Source organism: Scyliorhinus torazame, chromosome 19 (genome assembly GCF_047496885.1).
Source record: "Scyliorhinus torazame isolate Kashiwa2021f chromosome 19, sScyTor2.1, whole genome shotgun sequence".
Classification (NCBI taxonomy): Eukaryota; Metazoa; Chordata; class Chondrichthyes; order Carcharhiniformes; family Scyliorhinidae; genus Scyliorhinus; species Scyliorhinus torazame.
In genome coordinates this window covers 132,395,834-132,413,062 of record NC_092725.1, presented here as the reverse complement: position 1 = coordinate 132,413,062, position 17,229 = coordinate 132,395,834, and the positions used below count along the sequence as shown (strand labels likewise).

Here is a 17,229-nt window from a genome sequence, read left to right as displayed (position 1 = left end):
TGGGCTGCTTCAGTGTCTGAGGGGTTGCGAATGGTATACAGCGCTGTGCGGTCATCAGTGAACATTCATTGTTCTGACCTTATGATATGGGGAACGTCACAATTGATTAAGCAGCTGAAGATGGTTGGGCCTAGGATGCTAGCATGAAGAGCTCCTGCAGAGATATCCCGGGACAGAAATGATTGACCTCAACACCTACAACCATCTTCCTTTGTACTAAGTAGGACGGTGGAGCGTTTCCCCCCGATTCTCATTGACTTCAGTTCTTCTGGGGCTCCTTGATGCCACACTCAGTCTAATGTTATCTTGATGTCAAAGGCCGTATACTCACACCTCAACTCTGCAGTTTAGCTCTTTTGCCCATGTTTGAACCAATGCTGTAATGAGGTTAGGGGCTGAGTGGTTGTGCCAGAACCCAAATGAGCACCAATGTGTTGGTTACTGATGTGCAAGCGCCACTTCCTGGCACTGTTGACGACACCTTCCACCACTTTGCTGAAGATGGAGTGATAATTGGCCGGTTTGGATTTGTCCTGCTAATTCTGGACAGAGCACAGATAAGCAATTTTCCACATCACAGCCTGAAACTATTCATAGGCATCAATCTAGAAGACCCATAAACCTTTAAATTTTAATGGACTCGAAAAGAACTGCTCCAATCTATCTTCCACTCTGTAACTTATTTATTTATATGCGTGAACTTTGAGTACGCGTGTGAAAGTCAGATCATTTTTATTATTCTACTGGGTGTTAAGTACAATAAATAATTCACTTTACTTAAGGAAAACTATCCTCATGTGCTTTTACAGTCACAGAATGCAAACAGTTAACACTCACTGAATTGGCAAACATATCCTTTTTAAAAACCAGTTGGGGTCAATGATCCCTCTCTCCTCTTCTACCCCTCCTCACTTAATTGTAACAATACAGACAAACCCGCTAGTAAACAGGATATAGGGTACGATATATTAACGATCTTATATATTAACTCTTTATATATTAACGATCTAGATGACGGGACTGGGGGCATTCTGGCTAAGTTTGCCGATGATACAAAGATAGGTGGAGGGGCAGGTAGTATGGAGGAGGTGGGGAGGCTGCAGAAAGATTTAGACAGTTTAGGAGAGTGGTCCAAGAAATGGCTGATGAAATTCAACGTGGGCAAGTGCGAAGAAATGGCTGATGAAATTCAACGTGGGCAAGTGCGAGGTCTTGCACTTTGGAAAAAAAGAACAGAGGCATGGACTATTTTCTAAACGGTGACAAAATTCATAATGCTGAAGTGCAAAGGGACTTGGGAGTCCTAGTCCAGGATTCTCGAAAGGTAAACTTGCAGGTTGAGTCCGTAATTAAGAAAGCAAATGCAATGTTGTCATTCATCTCAAGAGGCTTGGAATATAAAAGCAGGGATGTACTTCTGAAGCTTTATAAAGCATTAGTTAGGCCCCATTTAGAATACTGTGAGCAATTTTGGGCCCCACACCTCAGGAAGGACATACTGGCACTGGAGCGGGTCCAGCGGAGATTCACATGGATGATCCCAGGAATGGTAGGCCTAACATACGATGAACGTCTGAGGATCCTGGGATTATATTCATTGGAGTTTAGGAGGTTGAGGGGAGATCTAATAGAAACTTACAAGATAATGAATGGCTTAGATAGGGTGGATGTAGGGAAGTTGTTTCCATTAGCAGGGGAGACTAGGACCCGGGGGCACAGCCTTAGAATAAAAGGGAGTCACTTTAGAACAGAGATGAGGAGAAATTTCTTCAGCCAGAGATTGGTGGGTCTGTGGAATTCATTGCCACAGAGGGCGGTGGAGGCCGGGACGTTGAGTGTCTTTAAGACAGAAGTTGATAAATTCTTGATTTCTCGAGGAATTAAGGGCTATGGAGAGAGAGCGGGTAAATGGAGTTGAAATCAGCCATGATTGAATGGTGGAGTGGACTCGATGGGCCGAATGGCCTTACTTCCGCTCCTATGTCTTATGGTCTTATGGATAAGACATAAGAAGAAAGATGCTGCCAAACTTGCTAAGGTTTACCAGCAGTTTGTGTTTTTATGTTGATAATAGGAAGGAGTCCGGAGTTAAGGTGGAGGTCCCTTGGGGCAACAATGACATCGTTGGGTGAAGTCAGCTTGATGCACCAATGAACAGTTATCTGAGTTTGGAGGCAGGTGAAGCGCGTAAGGCCCAGAAGCTATTTAAAGGTAGAGCATTGGTCTTCTCCAGGTGTTTATCAGAGCTCACAAGGTAAGATTGGAGGATGGGATCTGAACTAACAGACAGAAGTAGTTTCAACAGTTAACGTGTGGTTTGGGATAAAATGTACCCGCTCTTAGAATCAGGGGAACATTTAACAGTAGCTCTGAAGTCAACTCAGCCTGATAGGACTCTGAAAATTGTGTATAAGTGAATAGTGGCACCCAAAGGGTTTATGAAAGCAGTGATCATGAGACAACCCACAATAGTAATGGTGTTTTGTATGTTCACTGGTTGAAAGGTTCCTGAATACCCAAATTACTGTGGCAAGAATGCTTATTTGAAAGACACAGTAGGCGAAAGGGTAATTATGGTCCAAAACTGTTTTGAAATGTTAAAATCATGAGGTCCATTCAGGACAGTACTATGACGTATTAAATGTTTCTACCACCAGAGGTCCTCTGAGCTTTTATGGGCATGCTTTTGTTTCTGTAACACTTTAAAACAATTTGAAAGCTAGTTATTATCACTCCAGAAATCCTGGGCGTCATTCTCCGACCCCCTAGCGGGTCGGAGAATGGCCGTTGGCCGCCGTGAATTCCGTCCCCGCCGAAGTCTCCGAAGGGAGAAAAGTTGGCGGGGCGTTAATGGCGCTGCAGACGTCGGAGAATGGCACGGGTCTGCGCAAGGCAGCCGATTTTAGGCCTGCCGATATTCTCCCGTCCGGATGGGCCGAAGTCCCGTCGACGTGATGACGGGTCACGTCGACGTAAATCAAACCTCCTTTTAATCGGCGTCAACCTGTTCTCAAGGTTTACGCCGACCAGCGTGGAGGCGGGTGACGGCCTGGGGGGTTGGCCGCTGGGCAGGCGATGGCGTGGCCGCAGTCTGAATGTGTGGGGAGAGGTGTGTGTAGGGTTGTGTGTGTGTGTGCGGCAGGGGGGGGGTGGTTAGAGTGGGCTGGGCTCCGGGGGAGTGCCGGGAGGGGGGGGGGGGGGGTCAATGCCGGGGAGGAGGATGGGGGGGGGTCCGTGCCGGGGAGGAGGATGGGGGGGTCCGTGCCGGGGAGGAGGATGGGGGGTCCGTGCCGGGGAGGGGGATGGGGGGTCCGTGCCAGGGAGGGGGATGGGGGGTCCGTGCCGGGGAGGGGGATGGGGGGGTCCGTGCCGGGGAGGAGGATGGGGGGTCCGTGCCGGGGAGGGGGATCCGTGCCGGGGAGGAGGATGGGGGGTCCGTGCCGGGGAGGAGGATGGGGGGGTCCGTGCTGGGGAGGCGAATGGGGGGTCCGTGCCGGGGAGGAGGATGGGGGGTCCGTGCCGGGGAGGAGGATGGGGGGTCCGTGCCGGGGAGGGGGATCCGTGCCGGGGAGGAGGATGGGGGGTCCGTGCCGGGGAGGAGGATGGGGGGGTCCGTGCCGGGGAGGGGGATGAGGGGTCCGTGCCGGGGAGGGGGATTGGGGGGGTCCGTGCCGGGGAGGCGAATGGGGGGTCCGTGCCGGGGAGGAGGATGGGGGGTCCGTGCCGGGGAGGAGGATGGGGGGTCCGTGCCGGGGAGGGGGATCCGTGCCGGGGAGGAGGATGGGGGGTCCGTGCCGGGGAGGAGGATGGGGGGGTCCGTGCCGGGGAGGGGGATGAGGGGTCCGTGCCGGGGAGGGGGATTGGGGGGGTCCGTGCCGGGGAGGGGGATTGGGGGGGTCCGTGCCGGGGAGGGGGATTGGGGGGGTCCGTGCCGGGGAGGAGGATGGGGGGTCCGTGCCGGGGAGTGGGATGGCGGGGTCCGTGCCGGGGAGGCGGATGGGGGGTCCGTGCCGGGGAGGGGGATCCGTGCCGGGGAGGAGGATGGGGGGGGTCCGTGCCGGGGTGGGGGGGTGCGAGGGCAAGTGAGTTGGTCCACCTGGCCAGGTGCCAGCCTCCAACAGTTGGACCCATGCGGTCCATGCCACCTGGCTGGGGGGAGGAGGGGATATGGGCAATGATGACATGTCGTCCCCCCCCCCCCCCCCCCACCCCACCAGGCCGTCATGTTTTCCGATCATCCAGCGATGTTGGCCGCCGTGGCGACAGCCGCTAATGTCTATGTTGCCCTGGATGAGGAGGAGGAGGAGGAGGAGGAGGAGGAGGAGGGAGGAGGAGGAGGAGCGTGCCAGAGAGGCGGCATAGGCTGCCGCAGAGGGGCAGGCGGCAGCCGCCCAGGCTGGAGGGACACCTGACCGACAGGACGAGGAGGGGGAGGAGGACGTCGCGGCCCCACGGCAACGGAGGCACCCGAGGGCGCCCCGTGTGTACCGGCCCCAGCAGTCATACCAGGACCTCACGGACCGGGAATGCAGGAGGAGACTCCAGATGAGGCGGGAAACCGTGGCACACATCTGCCACCTGCTGGCACACCTGTCACCGCGTGGCACTGACGGGGAACACCCTCTCCCCGTGTCCGTCAAGGTTACGGTGGCCCTGAGCTTTTATGCAACGGATTCATTCCAGGCACCGAGTGGGGACCTGTCCGGCATATCGCAGACATTGGTGCACTGGTGAATCCGGGCAGTGACAGACGCCCTATATGCCATAGCGCACCGCTACATCCGCTGGACAGGGCCAGCCAAGATACCCTGGCCGTGGGCTTCTCTGCCGTTGCTGGGTTCCCCATGGTCCAGGGCGCGATTGATGGGATGCACGTCGCCGTGCGGCCACCTGCAGAGAACAGGGCCGTGTTCACCAATAGGAAGGGGACCTATTCGATGAACATACAGGTGGTCTGCGACCACCGCATGATGATCCTGCACGTCTGCGCCCGTTACCCGGGCAGTGTACACGACTCATACGTGTTGTCGCGGTCATCCATCACCGGCATGTACGAGGGACGCCATCCCCGGCTGAGGGGCTGGTTGCTGGGCGACAGGGGCTACCCATTGCGATCGTGGCTGATGACGCCTGTACGGAGGCCACGCAATGAGGCGGAGAACCGCTACAATGATGGTGTGCTGCGTCCTGCACAACATAGCCCAGCAGAGGGGCGATGTGCCGCAGGCAGAGGAGGGCGGAGTGGAGGAGCAGCAGGAAGAGGCGCAGTCCTCCCAGATGAGGGGGATGGGGGCAATGGTCAGGGCAGACGGGCTAGACACGGGCGGGTGGCTGTCCACTGTTACCGGCTGGTCCAGCGGGCACGGGACAGGCTGATAGCCACCCGCTTCACTGACTAGATGGGCGTGGGAATCGGGTAGTATGGCCACAGACCGCACACCATGGCAACAGCCGACCACCCACACCCCCCACCCATCCACCCACCCAGCACCCTCACCCCCCTCCCCAACCCCACCCACCGCACCCGCATGCACACCACCCCCCCATTGCCGATCCACCTGCAGCACAACGGCCGGGCTCTCACAGTTGCCGGTGGACGCGTGTCTATTGCAGGCCATGGAGGATGATGACAACCCTCCCTGCGATGAGCTCCTGGCTCCACATCGTTGGACTATGTCTGACCCATGGCCACAGTACCACCATCCACCCGCACCATCCCTGCATGCGGCTGTGACACTGCAGCGCACGGTCCCGTCCTCTGCCCGGGGAGATGTTGATGGCGGCCCAGGGGGAAGGGGGCAGACTCACCTGGGGCTGAGGTAAGACCACCCCTCACACACACACTTGCGCTCAACGTACATGACACCCCCGCACGCTTTGGACAGAGCACAAAGGCAGCTTCTGTAACATTGACTTTAATAACGAACGGAGTTCATGCACGTGCCCTAGCCCCTAAAACTCATCTGTGCCCTGCACCCGTGCCAACTTACTCAGTGTCTAATTGTTTGGCCTTACGGACCCTATGACTATGTCTACGTGGTTCCCCAGACGGTACAGCAGAACTGGAGGTGGACTCCTGTGATTCCTGCCCTCTGACACGGGATCCCTTTGGCGGCCGTTTCCTGGGGCGTCCTGGCCTAGATGGGCCAGGCTGCGGCCCGGGCGACTGGGATGGCGAGCTGCCAGCCTGTCCTGCCCGTTGCCCATCCGATGCACCTGGGACGGAAGGGGGGGGGACACACACACACACGCCGGCTCGCACATGGCCAATGGCGCCGATGCCCTCAGCGATGGCCTGCAGAGACTGGGCCATGGCCTGCAGAGACTGGGCCATGGCCTGCTGAGACTGGGCCATGGCCTGCTGAGACTGGGCCATGGCCTGCTGAGACTGGGCCATGGCCTGCTGAGACTGGGCCATGGCCTGCTGAGACTGGGCCATGGCCTGCTGAGACTGGGCCATGGCCTGCTGAGACTGGGCCATGGCCTGCTGAGACTGGGCCATGGCCTGCTGAGACTGGGCCATGGCCTGCTGAGACTGGGCCATGGCCTGCAGAGACTGGGCTATGGCGTTGAGCGCCTCTGCCATCTGCCGCTGGCTCATGGCCTCCTGTGAGAGGGCAGCCATGTCCTGGGCCGCAGACGCCGCCTGCACGGAAAGCCCCAGGCCTCGCAAACCGTTCCCCATGTCTGACACCGTCGCACCCATTGCCTCCACCGCGGACGCCACCCAGGCGGTGTCGGCCTGGGTGGCACGTATGACCGGCACCACTCCCAGCTCCTGGACGCGGGTGGACTCCTCCACCTGCGACTGCAGCCGCCGCAAGCCGGCCGTCACCCTCTTCGCTCGTCTCCGGTTCGGTGGTTGCATCGGATCTATGGGTGGGTGTGGCAACTCCAGGAACCCGGGATCCATCTGGGCGGCAGATGTTCGCTTGGGCTGGGCTGCCCTCCGACCGCCCGGCCCCTCTGCTGCTCCTACCTCCGCCTGCTGTACCGGGACAGCTGTGTTGTGCGCACCAGTGAGTGTACCAGACGCCTCATCACTAAAGTGCCCAACCGAGGTGTGTTTCTGCGATGGTGGAGGGTGTTGGTGACAGCAGTGGCGTTGTGTCGTGCTCTTCGTCCCACTCAGAGTCCATGACACTTTGGGGTGGCAGTTCGTCTCCGCCCATCCAATCTGTGTCACTGTCCGGTATTTCATTTTCCTGGGTAGTGCTGTCCCGGGTAGGGGTGTCCTGGGCAGTGGTGTCCTGGCTCGGCTGTGATGGGGGCCTGTGGCTGCCCCTCTCGTCGCTGGGTGGCACACGCCTGCGTCGTTGCACCCGCACGAGACGGGGGCGTCGTCTCCCTGTTGCTCCAGGTCTCTCCGTCTCCAGTGGCCTCCAAGGGACATCCTGCGGGCGTCGCATGCCGGAGGGTCCAGGTCTCTCCGTCTCCAGTGGTGTGCGAGGGGCATCCTGCGGGCGTCGCATGCCGGAGGGTCTGGGTCTCTCCGTCTCCCGTGGTGTGCGAGGGGCATCCTGCGGGCATCGCATGCCGGAGGGTCCGGGTCTCTCCGTCTCCCATGGTGTGCGAGGGACATCCTGCGGGCGTCGCATGCCGGAGGGTCCGGGTCTCTCCGTCTCCCGTGGCCTCCGAGGGGCATCCTGCGGGCGGTCTGCATCTGCGGGGATGGGTGCCTCGACGTTTGCTCCTGCGATACACAATGAAGCATGCATGGTTAGACACGCAGGCAGTGATCAGGTGATATGGGGAGGGGGGGATATGGGGACGGGCTGTCGGTGGCTCACTTGCTAGTACGCCCCCGACTTCAGGTCCTCAGGTCCGCCAGCCAGTTCCAGGGCCCTTTCCTCGTGTTCGGTCAGTGGCCTCTCATCAGCGGGGCCTCTTCCAGTCCTCACATGCTCCCTATTGTTGTGTGCGCGCTTCTCCTGTGGCGGGTGGTGGCAGGGGTAAAAGGCAACAGTGTTAGACAGGTATATGAATGCACGCCATCGGTTGCGCGTGTATTGCAGAGGTTAAGGTTAGGGCTGGATTCACTTGGGGATATGGGGGAGGGGGGATATGGGGGAGGGGGGATATGGGGGAGGGGGGATATGGGGGAGGGGGGATATGGGGGAGGGGGGATATGGGGGAGGGGGGATATGGGGAGGGGGGATATGGGGGAGGGGGGATATGGGGGAGGGGGGGATATGGGGGAGGGGGGGATATGGGGGAGGGGGGTTATGGGGGAGGGGAGGATATGGGGGAGGGGGGATATGGGGGAGGGGGGATATGGGGGAGGGGGGATATGGGGGAGGGGGGATATGGGGGAGGGGGGATATGGGGGAGGGGGATATGGGGAGGGGGATATGGGGGAGGGGGAATATGGGGGGGAGGGGGATATGGGGGAGGGGGATATGGGGGAGGGGGGATATGGGGGAGGGGGGATATGGATATCGGGCAGGGGGGGGGGGGGGGAGGCTCACCCTGGCTGCTCTGATGAGGTCGTTCACCTTCTTGTGGCACTGGGTGCCTGTCCGCGGTGTCAGGGCCACAGCAGTGACGGCCTCTGCCACCTCCCTCCACAGACGCCGGCTGTGGCGTGGGGCAACTCTGCCGCCGTGCCCGGGATACAGGGCCTCCCTCCTCTGCTCCACTGCGTCGAGGAGCGCCTCCACATCCCATGACTGGAACCTCGGGGATGAGCGGCGGCTGGCCATCCCGGTCGGGTGTTCCGGTCGGGTGGGGGGGGAGCAGCGCGTCCTTATGAGCCGTCACGCCATGCGGCGTGTATGACGCTGCACGGCGTGAACCACGTGAGCAAGCGCGGATCCCGTCACGTCGCTGCTAGCCCATTCCGGGCCGGAGACTTCGCGACGTTTTTGGCGGCATGATGCAGGTCGGACTTTCGCCGTTTTTTGCGTCGATCGGCGGACTTTGCGCCGATAACGGAGAATTTCGCCCCCTATCTCCTATAACCTTCCTTTTAGAGAACCAAAACAATTTTGCAAAAAAGGAAGTATGCAGATAACAAATAAAGCAGGAGGACATTCATAAGTCTGGTTTGTGAAAACGAGGAGAAGGAATATACAGGTATAAAGTTGTTTGCAAAATTAGCAAACTTCAAAATTAGAGATTAATGTCACTAAAACACCCACAGAATACCAGCTAATAGGACAGAGTCAGCCCACTCCTTCCTTTAAAAAAGGCTGGATAAATATCTGTCTAGCAAGGATTGAAGGTTGCAAAATCAAGAAGGGACATATAATCAAATAGTATGCAAAGAGTTGATTCAGTGAAGTAACTGGTTAGCGTTGCATGTGTCAGAGCGGCATGGTGGCACAGTGGTTAGCACTGCAGCCTCACAGCACCGAGGACCCAGGTCAATCCCGGCCGGGGTCACTGTCGCTGTGGAGTTTGCACCTTCTCCCCCTGTCTGCGTAGGTCTCACCCCCAGAACCCAAAGATGTGCAGGGTAGGTGGATTGGCCACGTTGAATTGTCCCTTAATTGGAATTTTTTTTTAAAAAGTTGCGTGTGTGGATGACCAAGATTAAATGGCAACAAATGAAGGAGTAATTTACCTCGACACAGAAGGTCCTGAAGGCGCTTTCCCCAGCACCACAGCCTCGACACCCATTCCAAACAATGACTAAATATGTGGGATTTTTATGAAGAAATACCAAACTCATTGATTTCAACCAAATCTTAAAAAAATTCCCAACATGTTTATATGGGCTGTTTCAGCCTTGTTCTTACCCCTGCTTTTGTTTTGTAGATTTCTCCAGAAAGACTATGATTTCCTATCCAAGGATATCTCCATGGAAGGTCTAAACATTCCAGGAGGGGAAGACTCTCGCTAAGTTGTCAGATACATGGCCAAGGTGACATGACTGCAAATGTCAAGCCTGGTATTTGGACCCAAGCGCCGAAGCTGCATGAAATTCAAGTGCATTATCGGCTGAAACAACCAGGCTATCACAGTGATATTCAACAAAGTTGTGTAAGAATGAGGAATTGTTGAGAGCAATTACCCTGCTTAATTTCCTTGCTTTCATCATCTTAATTCTCTCTGCCGCTGCCATCTAAAAATTTACTTCCAGATCGATGCCAACACCATGCCGAGTTTCATAATTAGAAAAGGACAGCAACCTTGGAGCAGGATTGAACCCTTCCTTCGTCCCGTTCCACAATGCAATAAAGTAAATGTTCATACCTGCTCAAGGTATTTGGATTTGCATTTCTGGACAACAGCAACTCTGTACACTTCGCCACTTTTTCTTCTGCCTCATTACTAGCACAGGCAGCCATCAATACTGTATACTGATCTACAGGATTTATAAAAAACACAAAATATGTTACTGTAAAAAGAGAAACCACCAAGAGAAAATACAAAAAATATGAAACATAAAGCTGGAAAGGAATATTGTTAAACATCTTGATGCAAATGTGAAAATTACCAATGCAGCAGATAATTAAGATAGTTCTAACTGTTGTTGGCACCAATATAAATTAATGATTAAGTTTGAGTCTTCAAGCAAAATATATAATGCTGCATTTTAAAAAAAATATATAAATTTAGAGTACCCAATTCATATTTTTTTTCCAATTAAGGGGCAATTTAGCGTGGCCAATCCACCTAGCTTGCACATCTTTTGGGTTGTGGAGGCTAAACCCACGCAAACACGGGGAGAATGTGCAAACTCCAAACAGACAGTGACCCAGAGCTGGGATCGAACCTGGGACCTCGGCGCCGTGAAGCCGCAGTGCTAACCCACTGCGCCACCGTGCTGCCCTAGGGCATTTTTATTGATTAAGTGTGATATTGACGTTTTAAAGAATTAAACAGTTTAGGTGTGATGAAACACAACGATTTAGGTACCTCCAATCAAATACAATATGCAACATATTGTTAAATCAAAACTATTAGAACTGTTTGGCAAGTTTTAGTTGATGTAGTAAAATATAAAAAAAGCTAATTTTAAAAATATATTGCCATTTTACGTAGAAAAGGCTGCTTAGGGCAAGTAGCTTTCAGTTCACGATATAAAATACATTTAACAACCCATGTAAATATTTGGCAGGATTCGCAGAATGAATGCATGAATTGCGCACAGTTATTTTTGTTAAAGTAGCCGAGGTGGAATTTTGACGCATGTACAATAATTGCTTCCTTTCGCAGCCTCAAGCACCGATTACCCTCTTGGACGTACCCTTAACCATCTGCTCACTACATGCAACGTCCTGCAGCTCAGTAACTACAAATTACATGAATCCACTTGTGTTCACAGATGTGGCCAATTTAAAAACCAGAATTTACAAGTGGAAACATATACAACGGAACAAAGCAGCTCCGAGATTTTACACAAACCTACGTCATAGCCATTCAGAAAATTAAATAGGCAACAGAGTTTGTGAATTCTTGGTTTGGGGCTCTTTCCAATTTGACTTGGTTTTCTGTTCATCTTGCAGCAACATTCACCCACATAATAATCTTTATAATAATCTGAATTATAATAATAATCTATTATTGTCACAAGTCGGCTTACATTAACATAGAATTTACTGAGCAGAAGGAGGCCATTCGGCCCATCGAGACTGCACCGGCTCTTGGAAAGAGCACACTACCCAAGGTCAACACCTCCACCTGATCCCCATAACCCAGTAACCTCACCCAACACTAAGAGGAATTTTGGACACTAAGGGCAATTTAGTATGGCCAATCCACCTAACCTGCACATCTTTGGACTGTGGGAGGAAACCGGAGGAAACCCACGCACACACGGGGAGGCAGACTCCGCACAGACAGTGACCCAAGCCGGGAATCAAACCTGGGACCCTGGAGCTGTGAAGCAATTGTGCTATCCACAATGCTACCGTGCTGTCCAACACTGCAATGAAGTTACTGTGAAAATCCCCTAGTCGCCACATGCCGGCATCTGTTCGGGTGCACAGAGGCAGAATTCAGAATGTCCAATTCACCTAACAGCACGTCTTTTAGGACCTGTGGGAGGAAACCGGAATACCCAGAGGAAACCCACGTAGACACAGGGAGAGCGTGCAGACTCCACACAGTGACCCAAGCGGGAATCAAATCTGGGACCCTGGCGCTGTGAAGCAACAGTGCTAAGCACTGTGCTACCGTGCCGCCCCTCAGAAAAACCACGTGAGCCTATTCCATTGCTCATCGTTGTCACGTCTCAAAGTTGTCAATAGCTAAAGCTCTGAAAAATGCTCAACTTTGAGATCTTGCCCTAACTCATTTCTAAAAATCAAAATCATTAAACATATATTCTCAAAATTACTTCCTCACATCCTGTAACAAATTCAGAAATGGACAAAGTTGTAAAATAGATTCACTCGCATGGCGATGGAAAATTGAATCACGATATGATAAGGTCACCGGTGTTGAATTTCCCTCTCTCCAAGCGAATTATAAGGGAACAGAAGGAATAGTTTCACAATGCTACAAGCAGAGTTGATTGTTTTCACAGCACCGTTCCTATTACTCCACAAAATTCCACTGCGAGATAAGCAAGTTTACAGAAACAGAATATATTGCACATCATCATCACCTCCAAAACAGATTAATTATAAACTTAATTTTCACTATACAAAATGCAAAAATGAGAGATTTAAAAGATAAGCGAATAATTAATGATCTCGTTTAATAAAAGCAAAATACTGCAGATGCTGGAAATCTGAAATTAAAAACAGAAAATGCTGGAAAAACTGAGCAGGCCTAACAGCATCCGTGGAGAGAGGATCAAAGTCAACGTTTTGAGACTGTGAGACTTCTTCAGAACAGTCATCTTGTTTGTTAGAAGGAGAATCTGGGCTCAATTTAACGGAAACATCTCCAAGTGTCATTTTGGGCACGATTGGCCGTGTCAGTGAGATCATGGCCCGTATTTAACGGCACTTTGTGCTGGGGATGAGCCTCACGGTGAAGGAAAAGTGACAGAATCACAGAAGAGGCCCTTCGGACCATTGAGTCTGCACCGATGCATGAAAAACACCTGACCTGCCTACCGAATCCTATTTGCCAGTATTTGGCCCATAGCCTTGAATGTTATGATGTGCCAAGTGCTCATCCAGGTACTTTTTAAAGGATGTGAGGCAACCCAGACCGTCGCCACCCTCGCAGACAGTGCATTCCAGACCGTCACCACCCTCGCAGACAGTGCATTCCAGACCGACACCATCCTCGCAGACAGTGCATTCCAGACCGTCACCACCCTCGCAGACCGTGCATTCCAGACCGTCACCACCCTCGCAGACAGTGCATTCCAGACCGTCACCACGCTCGCAGGCAGTGCATTCCAGACCGTCACTATCCTCGCAGACCGTGCATTCCAGACCGTCACCACCCTTGCAGACAGTGCATTCCAGACCGTCACCACTCTCGCAGACAGTGCATTCCAGACCGTCACCACCCACGCAGACAGTGCATTCCAGACCGTCACCACCCTCGCAGACAGTGCATTCCAGACCGTCACCACCCTCGCGGAAAGTGCATACCAGACCGTCACCACCCTCGCAGACAGTGCATTCCAGACCGTCACCACCCTCGCAGACAGTGCATTCCAGACCGTCACCACCCTCGCAGACAGTGCATTCCAGACCGTCACCACCCTCGCAGACAGTGCATTCCAGACCGTCACCACCCTCGCAGACAGTGCATTCCAGACCTTCACCATCCTCGCAGACCGTGCATTCCAGACCTTCACCGCCCTCGCAGACAGTGCATTCCAGACGGTCATCACCCTCGCAGACAGTGCATTCCAGACCGTCACCACTCTCGCAGACAGTGCATTCCAGACCGTCACCACCCTCGCAGACAGTGCATTCCAGACCGTCACCATCCTCGCAGACAGTGCATTCCAGACCGTCACCACCCTCGCAGACAGTGCATTCCAGACCGTCACCACCCTCGCAGACAGTGCTATCCAGACCGTCACCACCCTCGCAGACAGTGCATTCCAGACCATCACCACCCTCGCAGACAGTGCATTCCAGACCTTCACCATCCTCGCAGACCGTGCATTCCAGACCTTCACCACCCTCGCAGACAGTGCATTCCAGACGGTCATCACCCTCGCAGACAGTGCATTCCAGACCGTCACCACTCTCGCCGACAGTGCATTCCAGACCGTCACCACCCTCGCAGACAGTGCATTCCAGACCGTCACCATCCTCGCAGACAGTGCATTCCAGACCGTCACCACCCTCGCAGACAGTGCATTCCAGACCGTCACCACTCTCGCAGACAGTGCTATCCAGACCGTCACCACCCTCGCAGACAGTGCATTCCAGACCGTCACCACCCTCGCAGACAGTGCATTCCAGACCGTCACCACCCTCGCAGACAGTGCATTCCAGACCGTCACCACCCTCGCAGACAGTGCATTCCAGACTGTCACCACCCTCGCAGACAGTGCATTCCAGACCGTCACCACCCTCGCAGACAGTGCATTCCAGACTGTCACCACCCTCGCAGACAGTGCATTCCAGACTGTCACCACCCTCGCAGACAGTGCATTCCAGACCTTCACCATCCTCGCAGACCGTGCATTCCAGACCTTCACCACCCTCGCAGACAGTGCATTCCAGACGGTCATCACCCTCGCAGACAGTGCATTCCAGACCGTCACCACCCTCGCAGACAGTGCATTCCAGACTGTCACCACCCTCGCAGACAGTGCATTCCAGACCATCACCACCCTCGCAGACAGTGCATTCCAGACCTTCACCATCCGCGCAGACCGTGCATTCCAGACCTTCACCACCCTCGCAGACAGTGCATTCCAGACGGTCACCACCCTCGCAGACAGTGCATTCCAGACCGTCACCACCCTCGCAGACAGTGCATTCCAGACCGTCACCACCCTCGCAGACAGTGCATTCCAGACCGTCACCACCCTCGCAGACAGTGCATTCCAGACTGTCACCACCCTCGCAGACAGTGCATTCCAGACCATCACCACCCTCGCAGACAGTGCATTCCAGACCTTCACCATCCGCGCAGACCGTGCATTCCAGACCTTCACCACCCTCGCAGACAGTGCATTCCAGACGGTCAACACCCTCGCAGACAGTGCATTCCAGACCGTCACCACCCTCGCAGACAGTGCATTCCAGACCGTCACCACCCTCGCAGACAGTGCATTCCAGACCGTCACCACCCTCGCAGACAGTGCATTCCAGACCGTCACCACCCTCGCAGACAGTGCATTCCAGACTGTCACCACTCTTCGTGACAGTGCATTCCAGACTGTCACCACACTGGCAGACAGTGCATTCCAGACCGTCACCACCCTCGCAGACAGTGCAATCCAGACCGTCACCACCCTCACAGACAGTGCATTCCAGACCGTCACCACCCTCGCAGACAGTGCATTCCAGACCGCCACCACCCTCGCAGACAGTGCATTCCAGACCGTCACCACCCTCGCAGACAGTGCATTCCAGACCGTCACCACCCTCGCAGACAGTGCATTCCAGACCTTCACCATCCTCGCAGACAGTGCATTCCAGACCGTCACCACACTCGCAGACAGTGCATTCCAGACCGTCACCACCCTCGCAGACAGTGCATTCCAGACCGTCACCACCCTCACAGACAGTGCATTCCAGACCGTCACCACCCTCGCAGACAGTGCATTCCAGACCGTCACCACCCTCGCAGACAGTGCATTCCAGACCGTCACCACCCTCGCAGACAGTGCATTCCAGACTGTCACCACCCTTCCTGACAGTGCATTCCAGACTGTCACCACCCTCGCAGACAGTGCATTCCAGACCGTCACCACCCTCGCAGACAGTGCATTCCAGACCGTCACCACCCTCGCAGACAGTGCATTCCAGACCGTCACCACCCTCGCAGACAGTGCATTCCAGACTGTCACCACCCTTCGTGACAGTGCATTCCAGACTGTCACCACCCTCGCAGACAGTGCATTCCAGACCGTCACCACCCTGGCAGACAGTGCATTCCAGACCGTCACCACCCTCGCAGACAGTGCATTCCAGACCGTCACCACCCTCGCAGACAGTGCATTCCAGACCGTCACCACCCTCGCAGACAGTGCATTCCAGACCGTCACCACCCTCGCAGACAGTGCATTCCAGACCTTCACCAGCCTCGCAGACAGTACATTCCAGACCGTCACCACCCTCGCAGACAGTGCATTCCAGACTGTCACCAGCCTTTGGGTAAAAAGGTTTTTTCCTCAAATCCCCCCTAAACCTCCTGCCCCTGACATTGAACTTGTGACCTCTCATAACTGACCCTTCAACTAAGGGGAACAGCTGCTCCCTATCCTTCCTGTCCGTGCCCCACGTACACCTCGGTCAGGTCACCCCTCAATCTTCTCTGCTCCAGCGAAAACATCCCAAGCCTATTCAACCTCTCTTCATAACTTAAATATTCTATCCCAGGCAAAATCCTGGTGAATCGCCTCTGCATCCCCTCTAGTGCAATCACATCCTCCCTATAATGTGGCAATCACAATTGCACCCAGTACCCCAGCTGTAGCCTCGCTGTAGCTTTCCATACAATTCCAACATAACCTTTCTGCTCATGTAATCTATGCCTCGACTGATAAAAGTGTCCTTTTTCATTGTGTCCCTATTAACCTGCCCTTTTGCCTTCAGAGATCTATGGACAAACACGCCACAGTCACTTTGTTCCTCGGAACTTCCCAGTGTCATGCCATTCATCGTATACTTTCTTGTCGCATTACTCCTTCCAAAGTTTATCACCTCACACATTTCAGGGTTAATCCCATCGGCCACTTTTCTGCCCATTTGACCATCCCGTCTATATCTTCCTGTAACCCAAGACACCCAACCTCACTTTTTGTGTCAACCGCAAACTTACTGATCCTACCTCCCACATAGTCATCTACGTCATTTATATAAATGACTAACTATAGGGGACCCAGCACGGATCCCTGTGGGACGCCACTGCTCACTGGCTTCCTGTCAGTAAAGCAACCATCTGTCATCACCCTCTGTCTCCGACAGCTAAGCCAATTTTGAACCTACCTTATCAAGATACCCTGTATCCCATTGCCTTCTATATAAGTCTCCCATGTGGGACCTTGTCAAAGGCTTTGCTAAGCCAATTTTGAACCTACCTTATCAAGTTACCCTGTATCCCATTGCCTTCTTTATAAGTCTCCCATGTGGGACCTTGTCAAAGGCTTTGCTGAAGTCCATGTAAACTACATCAACTACACTACCC

At 54.2% G+C, this 17,229-nt stretch overlaps 1 protein-coding gene across 2 annotated transcripts in view; it reads right to left on the bottom strand.

The window, feature by feature from the left end:
• The window catches only part of asz1 (ankyrin repeat, SAM and basic leucine zipper domain containing 1), a 134,512-nt gene that overhangs the window by 62,253 nt on the left and 55,030 nt on the right, over positions 1–17,229 (bottom strand). For both annotated transcript variants that reach the window (XM_072485247.1, XM_072485248.1), the window contains exon 4: positions 10,198–10,309. In XM_072485247.1, the coding sequence (XP_072341348.1) occupies positions 10,198–10,309 (112 nt within the window). The remainder of the gene's footprint in view (positions 1–10,197; positions 10,310–17,229) is intronic.